Source organism: Vipera ursinii (genome assembly GCF_947247035.1).
Source record: "Vipera ursinii genome assembly, chromosome: 2".
Classification (NCBI taxonomy): Eukaryota; Metazoa; Chordata; class Lepidosauria; order Squamata; family Viperidae; genus Vipera; species Vipera ursinii.
Genome location: NC_139513.1, coordinates 150587762 through 150608756, shown reverse-complemented (window position 1 = coordinate 150608756; position 20995 = coordinate 150587762). Strand labels below are relative to the sequence as shown.

The following is a 20995-nucleotide window of genomic DNA, read 5'->3' as shown; positions in this document are numbered from 1 at the left end:
GTCCTAAAGGAACAGAAACCTCTCTGCTAGCTGTCGGCATTCACTCCCTATTTACACGCCCTGCTTCACAGATGCATGACTTGTAACAGCCTATGAACACTGCTGCTCCCATTATTGCAAGGGCTGGCTTTTTAGCACCTTCTTTTTGGTGTGTCTTTTGCCAGGTTACCCCATTTTTCTTAAACTAAAGAAATTAAAGCGTTTAAAGAATTTTGACCGCCCTTCTTCCCTTATTGAGAAAAATCCATGCTTGGAGGATATAATCAGAGTTTGATAAAGGTTCAAGCGCGTCCCTCATGGTGTGCATTTCTCCACAACTCAGCGTTAAAACAGTTTTTGTTTTCCTGAATTAGTAGTAGAATTTCTTTCAAGTCTCCATATAGTTAGGCTGCGTTCCCTGCTACCGTGTAATGGTTATTCAGATATTTGCAGCACAGATATGGTAGCCCTGAGAATAAATTCTGCATCAAAAGTTTGCACCAGTTTTCAGTGTTAAACAGGAATGCAATGGCTGCACAAAGTTTAGCGAGAATTACGGCACCCTTGAACTTCTACCATGCCTTTAAGGTTATGAAAAGAGTATGTTGGTATCATCCTTAGCCTAGTGGAGGTGTGGATTATTTCAGGATTAAGTGGAGGATCAAACAAGAGGAAAATATATATATATTGCAGTGGCCAAAAGATGATCTCCAAAATGAGCGTGAAACCTGATTTGTATTTGAATAGGAGTCCACCAGAGTACAGGCTAGTCTGGAAAGTAAAACGTTTATAGACTCCCAGAAGACAATGGCAAAGGATTTCTCTTTTGTTGCAAAAAAAAACAACAACAACCAACTACCCAACCGTACACAGATGTAACTTAAGACGTTGCCATGAGTCAAGCTTGACATGGAGGAGACTTTTTTTTTTAAAAAAAAAAAAGCAGTGGTACTGCATAAACAGAGTTTGAGAGCCTGCGCTGATGACCAGGGGAGATGTCTGCACACATCTCCCAATATTGCAGAAGTTATTCAGTAAGAATGTCTGACTTGGCAGCAGGTCCAAGGCAGGATTTCTTGAGTTATAAAACTGCTTTACAGCATACAGTTTGCCAGTACTCTGCTTGACCTAGCACCATCAGCCTTGATGGGCAAATTATTCAGATGGAATTTTCCCAAGAAAAAAATATATGCAACTTTTTGTTTGGGAAGGGGTTGTTACCAGAAATATGGACCGCTATTTCTAATTGCCTACGTGAAACATAGGCAATTAGCCCTACACCAAGCTTGTGTGTGATTGCCGTACATTCTCCCCCAGGTTTACTGAGGGTCCTCATCTATGAGAAAGGAGTACACCTCTGGCTATATGGATACATAAGCATCAAACACGCTGCAAGAACAGCATCTTGAGCACCTAAGGTCTTGGCCCCTTTGAACTGAAAAGGACTAGCACCAGGGCACCTGAGGGTTGAATGCAATCCAGCACATTCCTGCCAGAGAGGCAACAGGAACGCCCAATATCATATGTAGACAGCCAATTGCACCTCATAAGATTTCCTTTGACAATAGTTTTTGACAGCCTCACTTTCCAGCGCATGCCGGTTGGTTGCAATGGGGAGAGAGTTGCGCTGGTTCCGACATTTTTTATTTTTGGTGGCTGTGCCCCTTTTCCTGCAAGTCTTCCACTGGGAGAAAAAAAAAATGTTTCTGAATAAGTTTATGCCCGCACTTTGCTTTTAGCCTGACCCTGACCTAGACTCTCACGTCCCTGGGGTTTAACCAAACACCTCTAAGCAACAAATGAATCGAAATGGGAAGCAATAACACAACATGATTCTCCAAGCCAAGATTTTTCACCTGAGAAACCAAGAGGATCGGCTGGTTTGGTTTGCTTTTCTCCACCTAAGGGTAAATTCGAGCAAACTTCCCCTTTCTCTTTTTAGGCAGTGCCGCAGCTCAACATCAATAGGTCACAAATGTCACCAATCCCACTTCCTGCCCCTTATGCGCTCCTTTTTCTTCCCCCCCCCCCCCCGTGGCTTCCTGCCTCAGATGGGACACACACAGTAAGTGCAAATGTAAACATTTCTCATAAATAAATAAATTAAATTAAATAAATAAGTAAACCAAGCACAAAAAAGTGCAGTGCATCTTGGTGCCAGCAGAGAGCAGAAGGGGACCACGTTCCCATCTCAACCAAAGGATTGGGCCTTCTCAAAGGTAGGAAAGCCTGTGCATGTGTTTGTGTGTGTGTGTGTGTGTGTGTGTGTGCAGAAAGATTGGACAGTGGAGAAGGTGAGGATGATGTATTGGGAAGAGACATGGGCCAAGGAGGGGGTTGAGGCCTTTAGTCTTGTTGTTGCTTCTGAGAACAGCTACAAGGGCAGAAAGGTGATGGAAACCGCTCCTTTCCAAGCTGCCCATTGGGTCAATGGTTCCGTGCTGATGATGGCCCAAACATGCATCAAGTCCACCCCAGAGACAGTCTGCTTAAGCGCTCGGGACCTTGGGGGTGGTGATGTACATCATCCAGTCAAGAGGCAGAGCTGGGACTTGCAACCTCCTGGCGCACCGTTGTCATTTCCACTGGTAGATGAAGCACGGATTCTTAACCCGAGCCGCCTCTGTCTCTCGTCTCTTCATCCCTTGGGTTCCGATGTCCCATCAGGCCTGGCTGATCTTCTGCTGAACTCCCAAACCATTCGGGACTTTAGAGGAAGCAAAGTGGAAGGAATCAGTGCCTTCCTGTGAGTAGAACAAGTGGCGAGCTGTGGGGCCAGGGGCCGCCCAAGGAGAGGCTCTGTTCAGTTGCTGCCTCCATTCTAGCTGTCCAGCATTAAAAGCAGTGAGCCCTGATAATAAGGTGAGACCCTCGATTTCCCCCCCCCCCCCAAAAAAAAAATGGTCAGAGAAAATGTGGGAACAGGAACTGAGGAGAGGAATGAGGTGTGCTGGCTCTCTTTCCAGAGATTATGAGATTTATATAGATTTATATAGAGCTTTATAATTATTTATATAAATATCTGGGGAGAAGGTGGTGGTGGTGCAGGGCGGCCGAGAAGGGAGGAGGGAACTGTACAACCTGGGAAAGGAAACCCAAGCAGTGGAGATCACAAATTCGGTACGTCTGGAAGTCTCTGCACCTCCCCACTGCCTGAATTGTCCAGTTCGGCACTATCGCAGTCCGAGTCTTCATAGGCTGCAGGATCCTAGAAAGAGATGAAGTAGGTGAGGAAAGGTAGAGCCAGAAGAGAGAGAGAGAGAGGAAGGAAGGGAGGGAGGGAGGCAATGGCAAGGCATGTTTTAAAACGTGACTTATGACAATTTTTCACACTGAATGACCCATTGCAGCATCCTCTTGGTCATGTGATCAAAATTCAGATGCTTGGCAACTGACTCATACTTATGACGGTTGCTGTGTACTGGGGTCGTGTAATCACCTTTTCGTGACCTACTGACAAGCAAAGTCAGATTCACTTAACAACCATGTTACTAACTTACCAACTGTAGTGGCTCACTTAACTGCGCTAAGAAAGGTCGTAAAGTGGGGCAAAATTTTCTTAACAAACGTTTCATTTTGCCACCGAAATTTTGATCTCAATGGTGGTCATAAACCGAGGACTACCTGTAAATTTGTTTTTGCTGCTTGACCATGCCTAGAGGCAGTGGTGGGATTCAAACAGGGGAACCACCGGTTCTCTGTCTGGATGCCACTTCCAGAAGTCCATTCTGGGCCTGGGCAACAAAAAATTAGCTGCCGAACAGGTGCAAACCGGCTGAATCCCACCACTGCATAGATGCTACATGATCCATTTCCCCATCACGGGGAAGGAAGAACGGGGTCTGCAAACAAATCCAAGGCCTTCCATGGAAGAAAAAGGTTGGAAAGTTATCCATAAATGATTTGTGTTATGTTCTTTGAAGCTTTGAGGGGTAAGAACCAGATTCTTAAAGCCTCAGAATGAAAGCCAATAAATTCCGGATGCCGTGAGTGAAGGCAGACAAGTTATGGCTTTAGGCACTATTGGTACAAGTTGAACGTAATAGTTGAATGATGCTGAACCAACTTGAACGGTTCTCTTCCGAAGCCCCTCCCTCATAAGTGGACACCACTGGTGGTAAGTCTGTGCTTGGGGAGGACGTGAGAGACCCCTAGTCCTGAGAGAGAAGGGTTAACATTTACTCAGTACCCACCTCTCCAGCATTCTGCTCAGCACTGAGCTGCCGTTTCACAAGCTGAATGGCGGCTTCCTTTTCAGACAACCCATCGGAGTTCCCCAGAATGTCGTCATCTGAGCGCTCAGCATCGAGGCGTTCATCTGTATTGGTACTGGGCACATCGGGGGTGCCGCCACTGTGGGAAGCTGTGGTGCCCTCACTGCCAGTGCCCTCCTCACCGTCACCATCTGAGAAATTCTCGGAGCTGAAGGTGGAGAGAGATTGCCGCTTGCTCCTAGCCTGAGGCCACCTAGGAAAGACAGCGAAAGAAGAGAAAAACTCCAGTCAGCTTGAAACAGAAGGGGGAAAAAAAGAAGACGACATCCAGGAAGGAACCTGGGTTCCAGATGGAACCAGCCCACTTGGTACCCAAGCTTTGAGAGATGCAACAGCAGGAAAGTCTCCCAAATTGTCTCCAAATCCAACCTGCCCTTTCCCATCAAACCATCCATCCCTAACTCCCTTGTGTTTCTTGACTTAAAATATGTCACGTCCTGCTCCACCCAGGAACCTGAGATTATAAAACTGATCGTTCTAGAGCAGAGGTGTCAAACTCAATTTCATTGAGGGCCACATCAGCATTGTGGTTGCCCTCGGGGGGGGCGGGTGGGTATGGCCAGGGTGGGCGCAGCCTACTGGGTGGGCGTGGCTAGAGTGCGTATGGCCTACTGGGTGGGCATGGCCAGCTCTACATCATTGGCATCAAGGGTGCCTATGGGGGCTTGGGCAGGAGTGGGACAGATCTGGGGGTCTCTGGCAGAAGGAGGGTCTCTCGGCCAGGGCCAAGGCAGCAAGGACCGTTCCCTCACTGTTTCCAGGATGGCTTTGGGGGCCACATGAAACCACTTCGCGGGCCGGATCTGGCCCACAGGCCTTGTGTTTGACATGTCTGTTCTAGAGAGCATGAAGTTAGACAGAATGTAGCTAGAGCCACAGAAAGAGAAGGAAATATGTGATTACAGAAAGGCCTTTATGCTGGTTGTGTCAAACTATGGAATGTCCTCTGGAAATTGGGAAGCCCAGAATACCTTCCTGTGAAATTTAAGACAAGAATCCACAGTTCAGACTACTGGCTCCAGGTCAGCAAAACAGCAAGTGTATTCTCTTGCTTTATTTAACCTACACCGTATGCTGAATATATATTGAGAGAAACTGGATTGGAAGAAGATAAGCATGGTTCTATAACTGGAAGAAGAAACATCAATAACTTGCTCTGCGGCAGGGGGTCTTCAGACTTGGCCCTTTTATGACTTGTGGGCTTCAACTCCCAGAATTCCTCAGCCAGGCACGCTGGCTGAGGAATTCTGGGAGTTGAAGTCCACAAGTCATAAAAGGGCCAAGTCTGAAGGCCCCTGCTCTATGCTGATGGCATTCCAGTGGAAACTGCAAATGATCTGGAAGCTCTCATAATGAAAGCCAAGTTATACTCTGAAAGGAATGGGAATGTGATTAATATCAAGAAGACCAAGTTCATGATAACGGTACAGCAGCCAGATTTAGAACTGACAATTAAGATACTGAAGTGGTGGATAGTTCCTGTTTCGAGACCGTCAGAGAGTAAAGGAATCTACAGTCGAGTACTGGTACTACACTGCAAACGTACTACTAGCAATTGGCAGAGTAGCAGTGAAGGCCCTGGAAATGATATTCAGTTGCTGTGATTTGTCTAAATTTATAAATATCACTGTTTCTAGGCTTTTTTTTTTCCTGTGACAGTCTATGAAAGCAAAAGTTGGGCTTTGAAGAAGCAGGATAGAAAGTATATTGATGCTTTTGGTGTTGGAAAAGTCTCTTGGGAATACCATGGATAGCCAAGACAAACAAATGGATCATGGAGGGGGGGGGGAATCAAACCAGGGTTTTCAATTAAGGCACAAATGATCAAGCTCCAATTATAATATTATCCAAAGAGCTAGCTCTCTTGGGAGATGCATAATTCTGGAAACAGCAGAAGGAAAGATAACAGGAAGACAAACAGCAAGGTGGATGGATTAAATTAGTTTCCAATGGCGATCGGATAACCTAAAAGCCAGGCTGGACACAGATCATCCTGGAGAAAGTCTATGTCAAGGGTCTTCAAACTTGGCCCTTTTATGACTTGTGGAATTCAACTCCCAGAATTCCTCAGCCAGGCACATAGTCAATCAAAGGGGTGTGGGGGGGGGGGTTGGAGTTGGGAACCAAATGGAAGTGAGGGAAGAGGCAAAAGAAGATGTGGACAACCCATATCACCACCTCTATACCCTCAGTCACTCCTCGCCAGGAAAAATAGTTGGAGTGAAGATACAAGCTTTCTCCATCTTAGTGGTCATTCCAATCTGCTGGACAGGCAGCAGGTGGGAAGAATACATCCTTTTTTCATGATTAGAGGTAGAAACACCAAAGTAGAAGCACATAACAGTAAACAATCTCTTGCATATCCCTGTTTAGAATATAAGACATAGAATAATAGAATTGGAAGGAACCTTGGAGGTCTTCTAGTCCAACCACCTGCTTGAGTAGGAGACCCTATGCCATTTCAGACAAATGGCTGTCCAGTCTCTTTCTGAAAGCTTCCAGTGATGGAGCACTCATAACTTCTGAAAGCAAGCTATTCCATTGGTTGATTGCTCTCACAGTTAGGAAAATACTCCTTAGTTCTAGGTTGCTTCTCTCCTTGGTTAGTTTCCATCCATTGTTTCTTGTCTTGCCTTTTGGTGCTTTGGGAAATAGTTTGATCCCCCTCCCCATCAAATATATCTTGTCTCCCCTACTCTTTCTTTTCACTAGTCTAGACATACAACGGTTCCTGCAACGGTTCTTCATATATTTTAGCCTCCAGCCCCCTAATCATTCTTGTTGCTCTTTTCGGCACTTTCTAGAGTCACAACATCTTTTTTTTATATTGTGATGACCAGAATTGGATGCAGTACTCTAAGTGTGGTCTTACTAAGGTTTGTGATGCACTTCTTGTGATGCTGATTCTATTCCTCTATTAATGCAGCCCAGGATTGCATTGGCTTTTTTTTTTTGCTGCTGCCACACACTGTTGGCTCATATTCAACTGATTATCCACTAAGACTCCAAGATTCCTCTCATAGTTACTGGCATTAACCAAGTTTCACCTAATCTGTACCTATACAGTTGGTTTTTCTTGCCTACGTGTAAAACTTTATTTGTATCTATGCTGAATTTCATTTTATTAAATAGGGCCCAGTTTCAAGTCTGTCAAGGATCCTGAGCTTTTTCTTCTGGGGTGTTGGCTATTCTTGCTAGCTTAGGGTCGTCTGCAAATTTGATGAGTTCTCCTATTCCATCTGGATCATTTATGAAGATATTGAAGAATTCTGTTCATCCCTCTTTTCATTCAACACTTTCTCTGGTATTCATAGTCCTAAACAATTGGCTCATTTCACCACTGCTGCCTACTCAGCACTGCTACTCAGAAGGAATTCCAAAGCATTTACAAATCTCCTTCTTGGAATGATTCTGAGTAAACAATTTATTTTATTTCTTCATAGACCACTTTTCTCCCACGATGAAGCTCAACAGGATGTGTGGAGTTATCAGGCAGACTCTTACAATCCCACAGATGTCTCTTCAATACAGCAATACTGAAATCTGCCGTCTCATTCTGTTTCCTGGGTTCCAGCTGTTTTTACAGGTGGCAGTTTTTGTAACCATGATGACTCTCCCTTTACTTTAAAGGTAAAGGTTCCCCCGCACATGCGTGCTAGTTGTTTAGGGGCCGGTGCTCATCTCCGTTTCAAAGCCGAAGAGCCAGCGCTTGTCCGAGGACGTCTCCGTGGTCATGTGGCCGGCATGACTAGACGCCAAAGGCGCACGGAACGTTGTTACCTTCCCACCGGAGTGGTCCCTATTTTTCTACTTGCATTTTTTTTACGTGCTTTCGAACTGCTAGGTTGGCAGAAGCTGGGACGAGTAACAGGCGCTCACTTTGTTACACGGCACTCGGGATTCGACCCGCCAAGCTGCCGACCTTCTGATCGACAAGCTCAGCGTCCTAACCCACTGAGCCACCGCGTCCCCTTTACTTTACTGATCCTTAAATCGTTATATGGGGCCACTGAAATTTGATGGCAACACTGACGTTTTTCAGAGATATTTTTAGGTTATGGTTAAACTAAAGGAAAAGAGATATGCACTTATCTTTCCTCTTAAATCTCTGATCCACTCTCAAGACATAAATAAGAAATGAAAATTTTCCACTCTACTCCACTCATTGATCCTCAAATCCTTGGAGGCTCAGTCCTAAATCAGGCAAATCCTCTCACCTTTGCCGGAGAGGGAGTTCAACTTCACTGTCCACTTCGCCCTCTTCTTCCTCTGAGGAGATACCACGTTTCTAAGTCAAGATGAAGGAAATAAAAAGAAACTGTGTCAGAATTTGTCAACTTTTCAAAATAGATCAGACTGGAATCAGCTGGAGCAAGGATCCTTCACTGTTGCAGGATATAATAATATAATAACAAGCTTGATGCTGCCAGATTTTCCATCTCTCCGTCATTTTACAATGAATAGAGTCAGAGTGAGGTTATTTTGAGTTTCTTTTCCATGCTTTCCCCATTTCCCAAGACTGAGTTTTTATTTTTCCCACAGCAGGCCCAGTTTTCCTGTCAGGTTTATTTCTCTATTACTTTTATACAGTGCTTTTTTTGTAAAAGAAAAAGGTGCTGGAACTCACACATGTCATACAACCCACCTTGCCTACCTTACAAGGTTCCATCCAAAAAAGGTGCCGGAACTCCGTTCTGAGTGTTCTATGACAAAAAAGCCCTGCTTTTATAGCATTATGACTTTAATAAAAGTGGATGAAACTAACTAAACTGTCCTGTTTGCCATCGTTCGCTCCCTAGAGACTAAAATGGACGATCTGAAACTTGAGCTGGCCACGAACAAGGAGTGTGTATCGGAGGTGGTGGCCCTTTGAGAGCTGTATGCAACGAAATTTCATTTTGATGTATGCCAATTGGTGTACATTCAAAGGGACAATAAAGTTGTTGTTAAGATAAGATAAGATAAGATAAGATAAGATCATACATCATAAATGAAATTTAGTTGCCCGCTCTCAAACACATATGACACACACCTAAAACACACTATAAACAACATATGTATAGACCCACACCCCTACATATACATAACAAATACATATTAAATACTTCTATCTTGAATACATAACGGAAGGAGGAAGCCTGAGAATTCACAAGGTTAATGCTGTATGGAATGAAACTGTGGCTGAATCTGGATGTTTTGCTACGGAAACCACGAAGCCTCCTCCCAGAAGGGAACGAGGAAAACAGGTCGTGAAGAGGATGAGTAGTGTCCCAGATAATCTTACGGACCCTGTTCAAACAGCTCTTCTGTGCTACGTCCTGGATAGGAGGGAGGGAACTGCCAAGAATCTTTTCGGCCATCCTCACCACTCTCTGCACCACCTTCCTGTCTGTTGTTGTTGTTGTTGTTTGTACTATAACCCAATTGTTATTACAACCCAATCACCAACAAAGGTTTGACCTCTTTAGCAACACATATATTTTGCTCTGACTTCAAGACAAGCCCTGCTGAGAAATGATTGGTCCAATGAGAGATTAATAATGGTGCCATTGGAGACGAAAGGGATGAGGCGGTCCTTAAAAGCTGGAGAAGGGCATTCACCTCGGCAGTTGTTTACCTGTTGCACTCAAGTTTCTTTCTTGCTGGTGGTATTATCGAGAGGAAGAAAAGGAGAAGGCAGCCACAGCCACCATTTCTACAGGCTTTTTAGATCACCGTGGCTGTTGCCTGCCCGTAAACCTATTTTCTTCCATATGGGAAAAGGAAAAAGAGGAAGAGGAGTGGAAGGAAAAAAAACGCGCCTACCTGGCTGCGGGTAACGGCCGCCCGGTACAACATAGCTGCTGGTGTGAGGTGCTGAGGCTGCTGTGGGGCCCCTGAGCGGGAACCCTTTCCCTGTTCCCGCTCTGCGTCTTCTCCGGGCTGCAGCCTTGCCTTCCCTGGTGGCCCCACCGCCCCCTGTCGAGAAGAGGGTGAGTCGGGGCTGCTGGAACAAGGCACCGAGGCAGTCTCTTCACTGGGCGTCTCGCTGCGAGGCTGCTCTGCTGGTGGGGATTCCGGCCCTGCCGCCACCCCCTTGCGGCCCTCGGCTCCCAACGTGGTGGAAATGAGGTCAGGGCTGGAAGACGACATCTTGCGCAGCAGCAGGTCGTGCTGGAGCCCTCGGAGGGCTGTGCAGGGCTCCAGGCGCTTGGCTCCTCCGGGATCGGCCAGCTCCCCACAGCTGCCCCGTGTGCTGACCTTACGGTAGCGTGACTTAGCACGGCGGCTGCGCCCGGGGGACGGGGGCCCTTTCTGGCACACGGGGATGGCGAGCTGAGGCAGGCTGGGGTCCAGGATGACCTCTGTCTTCAGAATGTCTGGCCTGCAGAAGTGAAACAGAGTTAGCTGAGTAATCTCCGATGCCAAGAAGGGAGAGGGTACCATAATTTCAATCGAACCCTTTAAGCCAGGGGTAGGCAACCTTGGCTCTTTTGTGACTCGTGGACTTCAACTCCCAGAATTCCTGAGCCAGCCGTGCTGAGGGGAAAGGGAGAGGTTCCCAAGCTGAGCCATGCTGGCTCAGGAATTCTGGGGGGTTGAAGTCCACAAGTCATAAAAGAGCCAAGGTTGCCTACCCCTGGCTTTAAGCAATTAGCTCCTATGTCACTATTCCTAAGGCTGCTTCCCCCTCCCACTTTTTGCAGTTTTGCTGTTGCTGCTGCTTTGCTCTCTTAGATTAGATTATTAATTTTCTGGAAAGAAAGTAATGAGCAAACTGGAATATCTGAAATATAGAAACATACTCAAGTAACCCTCACTTAATAACTGGTCGCTTAACAAACTTTTGAAGTTATGACAGACCCCAAAAAGTTATTTAATGACCTGTCCTTGAAGTTACAACTGCTGCACACATCCCAGGGGTTCATAGGATTGCATTTTGGCAACAGGTTTACATTTATGGTTGCGGCGTCCTGTGGTCCTATGACTGCAATTTTGCAACTTTTTTTTGCTGGTATCTATCATCTTAATCATCTTTAAAACTGTCATAAAACTGAATCAGGTCACAGGGTGATATGCTTAACGATCACAGTAACTGTCAACTGAAATTCCGGTCTCAATTGTCGTCGTTAAGGACTGGCTCTACTCTTATGTGAATTAGTCATCCCATGATTACGCCTATTTAACAAGATTAATTTATATTGCTGCCCATCTCATCTAAGTGATCGAGGGCAGCTCACATAAATAAAAACAACAATTAGGAATAAAATAAAATAAAAGCCATCAAAGCCATCACAGTAATTTGTGGGAGATTGCAATAAATTACTAATCATGCCACCACCAGATGCTGAATGTTTGGAAGCAAACTGAATACAACAAAGAGGATGGACAGGAAAAAATACCTAACGAGACTGGTCTGTCCCTCTACGTGGGAGCTGAAGTTGGGCTAAACAGATGCCTAGGTTCTGTGCCCAATACTTACATTTTCTTTCCACATTGGCTCACATTATGCTACTACACATAATGATCATTGTTAAATCCTTCCTGCAAAGGCCTTTCTCTGCAGTAGTTCACCTTTTGCTGTGTGGAGAGAGCTTTTGTGGCACATTCCTCTTCTTGATCAGCTTCTCCACTGTGTTGCCATGTAGGAGACTGCGGGATGGATGGTGCTTAAAAAGTCCAGGGTATTTCTTCTCTAACGCTTGCTCTCGCCTAGGAGAAGGATGCAAAGACTGAAAACTAAGGAGGTCACAGAGGAAAAAAATAATAATCCAAAGTTAATACTAGTCGCTTGGATAATGGGGTTTTTGAGGATCTTTTGGGACAGGAAAACAGGATGTCAGGGTCCCCAAAGAATAATAAGAATAATCAGATAAAATACCAGGAAGCAACTTTAATTTGATGATTGATTGAGTGGTTGCTTGATTCAACACCATTCAGAGAAACCCACACATTTCTATTTGTAGAGGATGAAGGATAACCTGACTTTAAGATGTGTTTGGATTTTAATTCCCCTTGTTCTGAGTGAGCATAATTATTGCTGGTTCTTGAATTCTACCTGATACGGAGGGGGTGCCAAGTTGAGAAAGGCTGGGTAGAACTTTCTGCAGCTTATTTTTATGCAGGGCAAATAGTTCCTTCCTTCCCAATGCAAATACTTGCAGGAGTTTGGGTTGGTACCTTCATCTTCCCTTATTCTGTGTTCCTTGTCTTATGGCCGTGACACGCAAAGCCCTCTCTGTGGGCACGCGTGCCATCGCCCCAGTCCTAGGCCTTCAGCTGGGTTTTATAAAACCTTTTTGCTTTAGGCCTCCACCACCATGTGCAAAAAAAATCAATCAATCAATCAATCAATCAAGTGCCTTGGTGGAGCAGTGGGCTAATGCCTCCTTAAGTAACACCAGCTGCCTGCAATTAGTGCAGGTTCGCATCCCACCAGGCTCAAGGTTGACTCAGCCTTCCATCCTTCCGAGGTAGGTAAAATGAGGACCCAGATTGTTGGGGGCAATTAAGCTGACTTTGTAATAATGCCGCTTGGGGTGTGTGTGAAAGGCCTAACAAGCAGGCATATACATAGAATGAAGGCTACTGCTAAGCTTGTAAGCCGCCCTGAGTCTTCGGAGAAGGGCGGGATATAAATGGAATTAAAATAAAATAAAATAAATAAATTTCAACTTCTTGTGGGAAAAAGAGATCTCACAAAGTTGGAATTGATTGACTGAACTTTTTAGTTCCACCCAGTCTGCCATTACCACCGCAGCCACGCCCACCCAATGGGCCACACCCACCCAGCACCCGATGATACATAAGTGGGTTTTGGGTTGCAGTTTGGGCATTTGGTCTCTAAAAGGTTCACCATCACTGCCTTATGGAATAAAATGGTGCCCCAAGCAGAAGGTGTGGTGTTGATATTTGAGATCCAGCAAACAGGTCATGGGGTGAAGGGGAGGGTCGAGAGAGAGCTGGTAGGCCGAGGCTCTCTTACTGAATCTTTCCACTCTTGCTCAGTTAAAAATAAATCCTTTTAGGAAAAGTTCTCTCCAAAGCTTAGCAGCCTTCCCGGACTTTGTAATCTTACCGTAGCAGCTCTTTCTCCTTCAGCTCCAACTGCAACATAAGGGAATTGAGCTCCATATAAAGGTTGTTGGCCCGTTCCAGTTTACGTTCGTAGTGCTCCCGGATATCCAAGGCATGCCTGCAGCAGGAGAGGGAAGCGAGGAAATCTTTCAAACATATAAACGGTCGTGATTTTGTGATTTATTTATTTATTTGTTTGAGCTCAAGCTTATCCTCTCACAACTTTTATATGGGGATCATCTTATCCTCACACAACTCTGTGAGGTAGAATGGGCTAAGAGTGACGGACTGGTCCAAAGCCACCAAGGAACTGAGAGGTTTCCCCCAGCTTTGATCCACCTCAATCACTACATTAGATTCAATAGCACACACAAGTTCTGTGGCCTGGAGCAGGGGTAGGCAACCTTAGCTCTTTTAGGACTCGTGGACTTCAAATCCCAGAATTCCTGAGGAATTCTGGAAGTTGAAGTCCACGAGTTATAAAAGAGCCAAGGTTGCCTACCCCTCGTCTGGAGAATGAAAACAGTGTTGTGACACCAGGCTGCCAGCTCTGTCCCTTTTAGAATGGGCAGAGCTTGTATCACAGGGCTCTGACAATTCTTTCAGAGGGTGCTGTTCATTTGACAGTCCCTTGCAGGACCTCAGTCCAGGTATAAGAAACCAGAGACAGTTTTTTAAGATGCTTAATAGCAAGGACTCAGGCGAACTCAGAAAATTACAGGTCCTAGCATCTTTGGTAATTGATGGAACATCACTGCAGGTTTAAGAGTCATTAAAAAAGAGGAAGATGCATTTAATAGGAGTAGATACATTTATGAAGTCAAATCTGTTTTATGTCTCGGTTTTTCTGTTCTATTTCTTCATTGTTCTTTCCTTGAAACAACAACACAAGAAACAACAACACATGCTTCTCAAAAGACATACTTTTTGCAAGCAAGTTAGACAAATGCAGTTTTTATACATTTTTCACTATATGTATTTTCATATGCATTTTCTTCATTATCTACATTTTTCTTAGGATTTATTCTTCTTAAAGCATGTACATGTAAATGTCAACTGTTGCATTCCGGTTCGCATATAGCAGACATGTCAAACACAAGGCCCGGGGGCCAGATCCGGCCCGGGAAGTGGTTTCATGTGGCCCGCGAAGCCATCCTGGAAACAGTGAGGGAATGGCCCCCACTGCCTTGGCCCTGGCCCAGAGACCCTCCTTCTGCCAGAGACCCTCAGATCTGTCCCACTCCTGCCCAGGCCCCCATAGGCACCCTTGATGCGAACGATGTAGAGCTGGCCATGCCCACCCAGTAGGCCATACGCACTCTAGCCATGCCCACCAGTAGGCCACGCCCACCAGTAGGCCACACCCACCCTGGCCATACCCCCCTGGCCCCGAGGGCAACCGCAGTGCTGATGCGGCCCTCAATGAAATTGAGTTTGACACCCCTGGCATATAGGTTTCGGAAATGGGGGGGGGGGGAATTTCAATTGAAATGCAAATTCAATTAATTTACCCATAAGATTAAGCCCAATTCAACTGACAGTAATGGTCATTAGTTTTAATAAAAGGAACGGCAGTGAAATAAAAGACAGGGGAGGAATTGTCAAGATTTTTGCTTCAATTTTGAGGAATGCAAAATTGCTTTGCTGATAGGGAAGCCCCTCCCTCTCCCCCAAACTGGTATTTTCAGCATGCCAGCAGATGTAAGGAATATACGTCATTATGTATAAACTTATCATGACAGGTGGCAGGCAGTCAGCCATTCCCAGCTCTGCATGAAACTGTCAAGTCTAGAGTGGGAGGTTGAAGAGTGTCATTTTTAGTATCACTAGGAAAAGAACAGAGACATGTCCATATCGCCTCCAGAAGTGCAACTCAGCTCGCATGAGACTTCACCTTTTGTTTACAAATACATATATAGGCACAGAATCTTCTCTCTACATTTTAATGGTTTCATACTAGCCTTACGGTAAGCCAATAGGAATTGCTGCTGAGCGCGCCAAAAGTCCCGGCCGACAAATGTTGCACCGGCAAGTTGTCTGCAGCAAAGGCGAGTTGGCAGGAACTTTGCATCCCTCCCTGCTGCCCAACTACACCATCTCAACTAGGTAAGTAAGAGAGGACAAGGAGTGGGAGGTGGGTTCTACGGAGTCCATGTGCACTTCTTCCTTGTGCTCACCTGTGTCAGCCAGGCTGGTGGCCTACCCGATGCTGGACCTGCACCACCGTCGCCTCGTCCTGTGCGCCTAAGTTGCCGTCCTGCATCGCCTGGCTCACACCGCCTCCGCCACCCGCACCGCGCAGCCCCACCTTATAGAGCGGGCCCCACTGCTCCCACAGCACCAGCCACACTGGCTCCGGCCCCAGGGGGCAGCCTGCCGCCAACACCCCTTGTGCCTGTGACCACAGCAGTGCCGCCCCACCGCCTCCCACCTCCTGCGCCCACCAAGATGAGAGTTCCAGCACCTTTTTTTGTTAGAAAAAAAGCACTGGCCTTACCTGAGCTCTTCCCGCCGTCGGTGAATCAACTCCTCTTCCAGACGGTGTAGACACGTCCCCTCTGATTTGATCTTTTCAAAATGGAGCTTCACTTCTTCTCGCCATTCGGCCTGGGGAAGGAAAAGAGAGCTCCATAAAATTCATTTCCCAAACCCTTCTGGCTCCAAGCCTAGAGAGCAGAAAACTGTTCACGATGAGGCTGCTCTTGTAGATTATGACACCCAGTGCATGGTATCTGTTCCGTAATGAGAATAGTGAAAGGTGGAGCTATTCAACCCTCGGCAAAAGATGCACTTTTTTTGTGAAAAGGTGTTGTACAATTTCAGAGGTGAGTTTCATTTAGTTCATTTTTATATTATTGTTCGTAACTGCATTGTAAACTACTTTGTAACATGGAAAAGAGGTCTGCACGTTTTAAATGCAATTTAGTACTAATTTTGCCAAGGAACCCTACCTGGGATTTGAAGTAGGTTTCTTGCGGTGTGGACAGTACGTCAGCAGAAGCAATGTCAAGGTGCAGTAGGATCTGCCGGAAAGACGGACGATTCCGAGGTTTGCTATTCCTGGTGAAGGAAGACAGAATACACTGAGGGGAAGGCTCACAGTGTGGATTCATAGCTTGTTGGGTGGTATGGTTGGGCCAAATTCAGGTCCACCTTTAGCAATGAAAGCTCATTTGATGTACTTGTGAGTAACAAAGATGACTCTGAAGAGATACATCATGGGAACTGTGTCCTAGTTCAGGGGTAGGCAACCTTGGCTCTTTTATGACTCATGGACTTCAATTCCCAGAATTCCTGAGCCAGCCATGCTGAGGGGAAAGAGAGAGGTTTCCAAGCTGAGCCATGTTGGCTCAGGAATTCTGGGAGTTGAAGTCCACGAGTCGTAAAAGAGCCAAGGTTGCCTACCCCTGGCCTAGGCAATATGGGATGAAGTGTTTTTTTAAGTCCAGAAGAATGAGCTGACATTTGGAAATGGCTCAGGGAAACCCCTCCCTGATGCACTGGAGTAGAAGAAGAGGGAAGAGACACAACACAACCCGACTTGCAAGATTCTGTTATTATAGACAATCTCAATATAAGTAGTTTTAGGCTTCCTATGGAGTTGATTTCCTGGTCTTGTCTTCCTAGTGAGGCAGACACTTGGTATATTGCAAACAAATACTACTTGCGGACTCTTCTGATAAAGTGCAGGTTCCTAGTTTCAACACAAAGTCCAGCTGTCAGAAGAGGATACTTAAAATGCAACTCATCGGTTGTTATGTATTACATCAGTCATTCTTGAGAGCCAGTCTTCCTGCAAAGGAACACTGATAGTGGATGTGCATGGTATGTTGCAAACAAATATTTGTGGACTCTTCTGATAAAGCGTAGGTTCCTAGTTTCAACACAAAGCGCAGCTGGGTGGTGGTTTTTTTTTCTAATAAGGCAGATGTTTAAAAAACAGGGTCCTCAGCTTCCAAAGTTGCTTTGGGCAAACACCTCAGAAGAAAGGGTTTTTACTGTTACGGTTGGCACCAACTCTAGTCACTTTCCACAAGCTGCTGAAAATGGAGTTCTTCCAGCGGGTACTTATATGGGGGCTGATGCCAGACACTGTCTGGAATGCAAGTTTTATATTTTTGACTGCACAACCTTTGTATTTTGTCTACCAGTGGCCCTCGACGTACAACCACAACTGAGCTCCAAATTTCTTTTGCTAACTGAGACTGTTTTGCCCCCAATTTACACCATTTCTTGCCACAGTTGTTAAATTAATCACTGCAGTTGTTATGTTACCAACACAGGTGTGGGTCTATACATATGCTGTATGTAGTATGTTTTCGGTGTGTGTCGTGTATATGTTTCACTTTGAGAGTGGGCAACCAAATTTCATTTTTGAAATAAATGAAAATGACAATAAAGATTATCTTACCTTACCTTACCTTACCTTACCTTATCTTACCTTACCTTACTTTACTTTACCCTACCCTACCTTACCTTACCTTACCTTACCTTACCTTGCCTTATCATCATCTTAAGTGCATCTGTAAGGCTGGGACACTGCAACTGTCATAAATCTGAGTCAGTTGCCAAGCATTTGAATTTTGATCATGTGACCATGGGGATGCTGCAACGGTCATTAACTGTGAAGCCACTTTTTTCAGTGCTGTTGTAACTTTGAATGGTCACTAAATTTTATGGTAAGCTGGGGACTACCTGTAGTTATTGTTCTTTATTGTTTTCTTAAATGTTGTGAGCCACCAAGATTCTGGTTACAATTGTGGTAGGATATACATGTGATAGATAAACAAACAAACAAATGACCAAAAAATTGTGAGTGGATGTACACCCACACAAAAAGAATTCCCAAGAATGTGGCAGCTGCTCCTCTCTCTATACCTGTGCTCCATTTTGGGTATGACAGTGCATACATGGGTGTGGAATTAAACTGAAATGTAAGGCGTAGAATTTAGAAACTGGCATGTGGTATTAAAGCTTGCTGTATTATGCATCAATACATCTTATTTCTCGGAGTATTGTTTATTCTGTTTATCAAGCTTTCATTATAGAAATAAATGTTCTTTCTGCTCTCAATCAAACTTTATATCATGAGTTTTCCTTAGTATGGTCATTAACTGCTCCATGTACAGATAATCCTCACTTACCAATCTCAATAGAGACTGACAACTCCATCACTAAGTGGCACAGTCATTAAGCCAGACATCACATGACAGCACTGACTTACGACATTGTCACTTCCTGCTGCGGTCAGTAAATAAATCACCCACAGTCATTAAGTGCAACATCACATGACTGTGACTTGTGACTTCATGCTTGCTTCCCTATTGACTGCTTGGTGGAAGCTCGTTGCGAAGGTCACAAACGGTGATTGAGTGACCACAGAAACTGCAATGTCTGCAACTGTGAGGAATGGTTGTAAGTCTCCGTATTCAGCACCCTCATGACTTCCAATAAAAGGTGGGTAAATGAGGACCAATTGTAATGTAGCAAATAGGAAGAAAAGCTCCTTGGGTCCCACAGTAAGCTTCTACTATGAAGCATTTTTTTTCCTGCTCTGTAATCTACCTGATCTTCAGAAATAAATCAAGGTGAGTTCTGGAAAGAGGTGTGTTGTTCAAGTTTTCAACTTGACACCTTGAGACAGTCTTTCCTCTCTTAACACAACCTACTCAATAGGGTTGTTATGGTATAATAAATTGGAGGAGATTGCTGTAGAAAGATGGCTGTAAATTACACACACACACACACACACACATTATATCATCTGCCAAAATGTTGTCCAAACTCATTCAGTAATATCTGCTAGTAAACATCTTTTTTTAAAAAAAAATTATTGATGTCCCCAAGGAATCTGTGAAGAGCTAAAGTCTGGAGGACCACACTTTCTTTAGCCCAGATGTAAAGGAAAGAAAACCTTGATCCCAAAAGATCAAACGTGAACCTTGATCCCAAAAGATCAAACGTGAACTCAGCATATGTAAAGAGAGGCATTCCTGGAAATATATAATTCATTACAAAAAGACATATGTCATTTTGGGTTTCATATGACGTAACGTGGTTGATGTATTTTAGTCCCTCATGAATAGAAGCCAGAGGAAGTGTATCTGAAAAACACATTGTAATTGTTTTCCCCCAATTATATATCAGGAAGAAGACAAGATGTGGCAAAAGTCAGGCATTCTATTACATTTAATTGGCCTCCAAATTCTATTAAAACATGAATAGTAATCTTCCCAATCTAACACTCTCTGTAAATTTTAGACTACAATCCCCATCAATCACAGGCAGGACACTGCAAGGCTATCAGATCTGGAGCATATTCCTAGGGAGCCCCAGATGTGGAAAGCAGCATTAATATGTAAAGGCTGATAGAAATGTTCCTGTATGGTAAATACTCCATGTGGTTGTAATAGTGAATTAGATAGACTTCAATCTATTGTTCCCTTCTGGGAGGAGGCTCCGTGGTATCCGAAGCAGAACATCCAGATTCAGCCACAGTTTCGTTCCATACAGTATAAACCTTGTGAACTCTAAAGCTTCCTCCTTCCGTTAAGTATCCAAGATGGACAGTGTTTAATATTCATACCTTATGTATATGTAGGGGTGTAGGTCTATACATCTGTTGTATATAGTATGTATGTTGTATGTATGTATGTTTAGGTGTGTGTCATGTATGTGTTCACTTTGAGAGCGAGCAACTGAATTTCATTTTTGATGTGTGTCATTGTGCCCACACAATAACAATAAAGGTTATCTTATCTATCTTATCTTATCTAATTGATGTTTATTGTATAGACCTATTTAAGGAAGCCATTCCATATATGCACAAAAAAGTATCATCTGGATCTCTGCAGGACCAAGGCAAATAAATAAAGATTGGAGGATACTTGTGTCTCAATTTTCTGGAGCTTATATTATCTTAATAGCCCGAGAAGTGCTTTCCTTCTTTAAAGGTTTATTTTCTGAGTTTTGAAATTTATTTAGTTGGGTTTATAACTTATTTTTCCAAAAAAAAAGAAAAGAAAGAAACAAGGTTGCCTTCCCTCCCTTTTTTTATCCCCCCCATAGTGTAATCTATTTTTTAAAAACTTTCCTTTCCTCTTTCCCTTCCCTCCCTTCCCCCTTCCTCTGTTCCTTTCCTTTCCTTTCCTTTCCTTTCCTTTCCTTTCCTTTCCTTTCCTTTCCTTTCCTTTCCTTTCCTTTCCTTTCCTTTCCTTCCCTTCCTTCCCTTTCCTTCCTTTCCTTTCCTTTCCTTTCCTTCCCTTCCCTTCCCTTCCCTTCCTTCCCTTTCCTTCCTTTCCTTTCCTTCCTTCCCTTCCTTTCCTTCCCTTCCCTTCCTTCCCTTTCCTTCCCTTTCCTTCCCTTCCCTTCCTTCCCTTCCCTTCCTTCCCTTCCCTTCCCTTCTCTTCCTTTCCTTCCCTTCCTTCCCTTCCCTTCCATTCCTCCCTTTCCTTCCTTTCCTTTCCTTCCTTCCCTTCCCTTCCTTTCCTTCCCTTCCCTTCCTTCCCTTCCTTCCCTTTCCTTCCCTTCCTTCCTTCCCTTCCCTTCCTTCCTTCCCTTCCCTTCCCTTCCTTTCCTTCCCTTCCCTTCCTTCCCTTTCCTTCCCTTCCCTTCCTTTCCTTTCCTTTCCTTTCCTTCCCTTCCCTTCCTTCCCTTCCCTTCCTTCCCTTCCCTTCCCTTCCCTT

At 44.7% G+C, this 20995-nt stretch overlaps 1 protein-coding gene across 1 annotated transcript in view; it reads right to left on the bottom strand.

Annotated features, from left to right (window-relative positions):
* Nucleotides 1-3007: 3007 nt before the first annotated feature.
* Nucleotides 3008-20995, bottom strand: part of MAP3K12 (mitogen-activated protein kinase kinase kinase 12) — a gene marked incomplete at its 5' end in the record, with an annotated part of 33573 nt that continues 15585 nt past the window's right edge. Inside the window, 9 exons of the mRNA XM_083353435.1 lie at nt 3008-3187; nt 4173-4446; nt 8471-8541; nt 10059-10617; nt 11808-11945; nt 13312-13428; nt 15808-15917; nt 16262-16425; nt 16975-17026. Of these exons, the coding sequence (XP_083209561.1) occupies nt 3089-3187; nt 4173-4446; nt 8471-8541; nt 10059-10617; nt 11808-11945; nt 13312-13428; nt 15808-15917; nt 16262-16425; nt 16975-17026 (1584 nt within the window). The 3' untranslated portion in view covers nt 3008-3088. The remainder of the gene's footprint in view (nt 3188-4172; nt 4447-8470; nt 8542-10058; nt 10618-11807; nt 11946-13311; nt 13429-15807; nt 15918-16261; nt 16426-16974; nt 17027-20995) is intronic.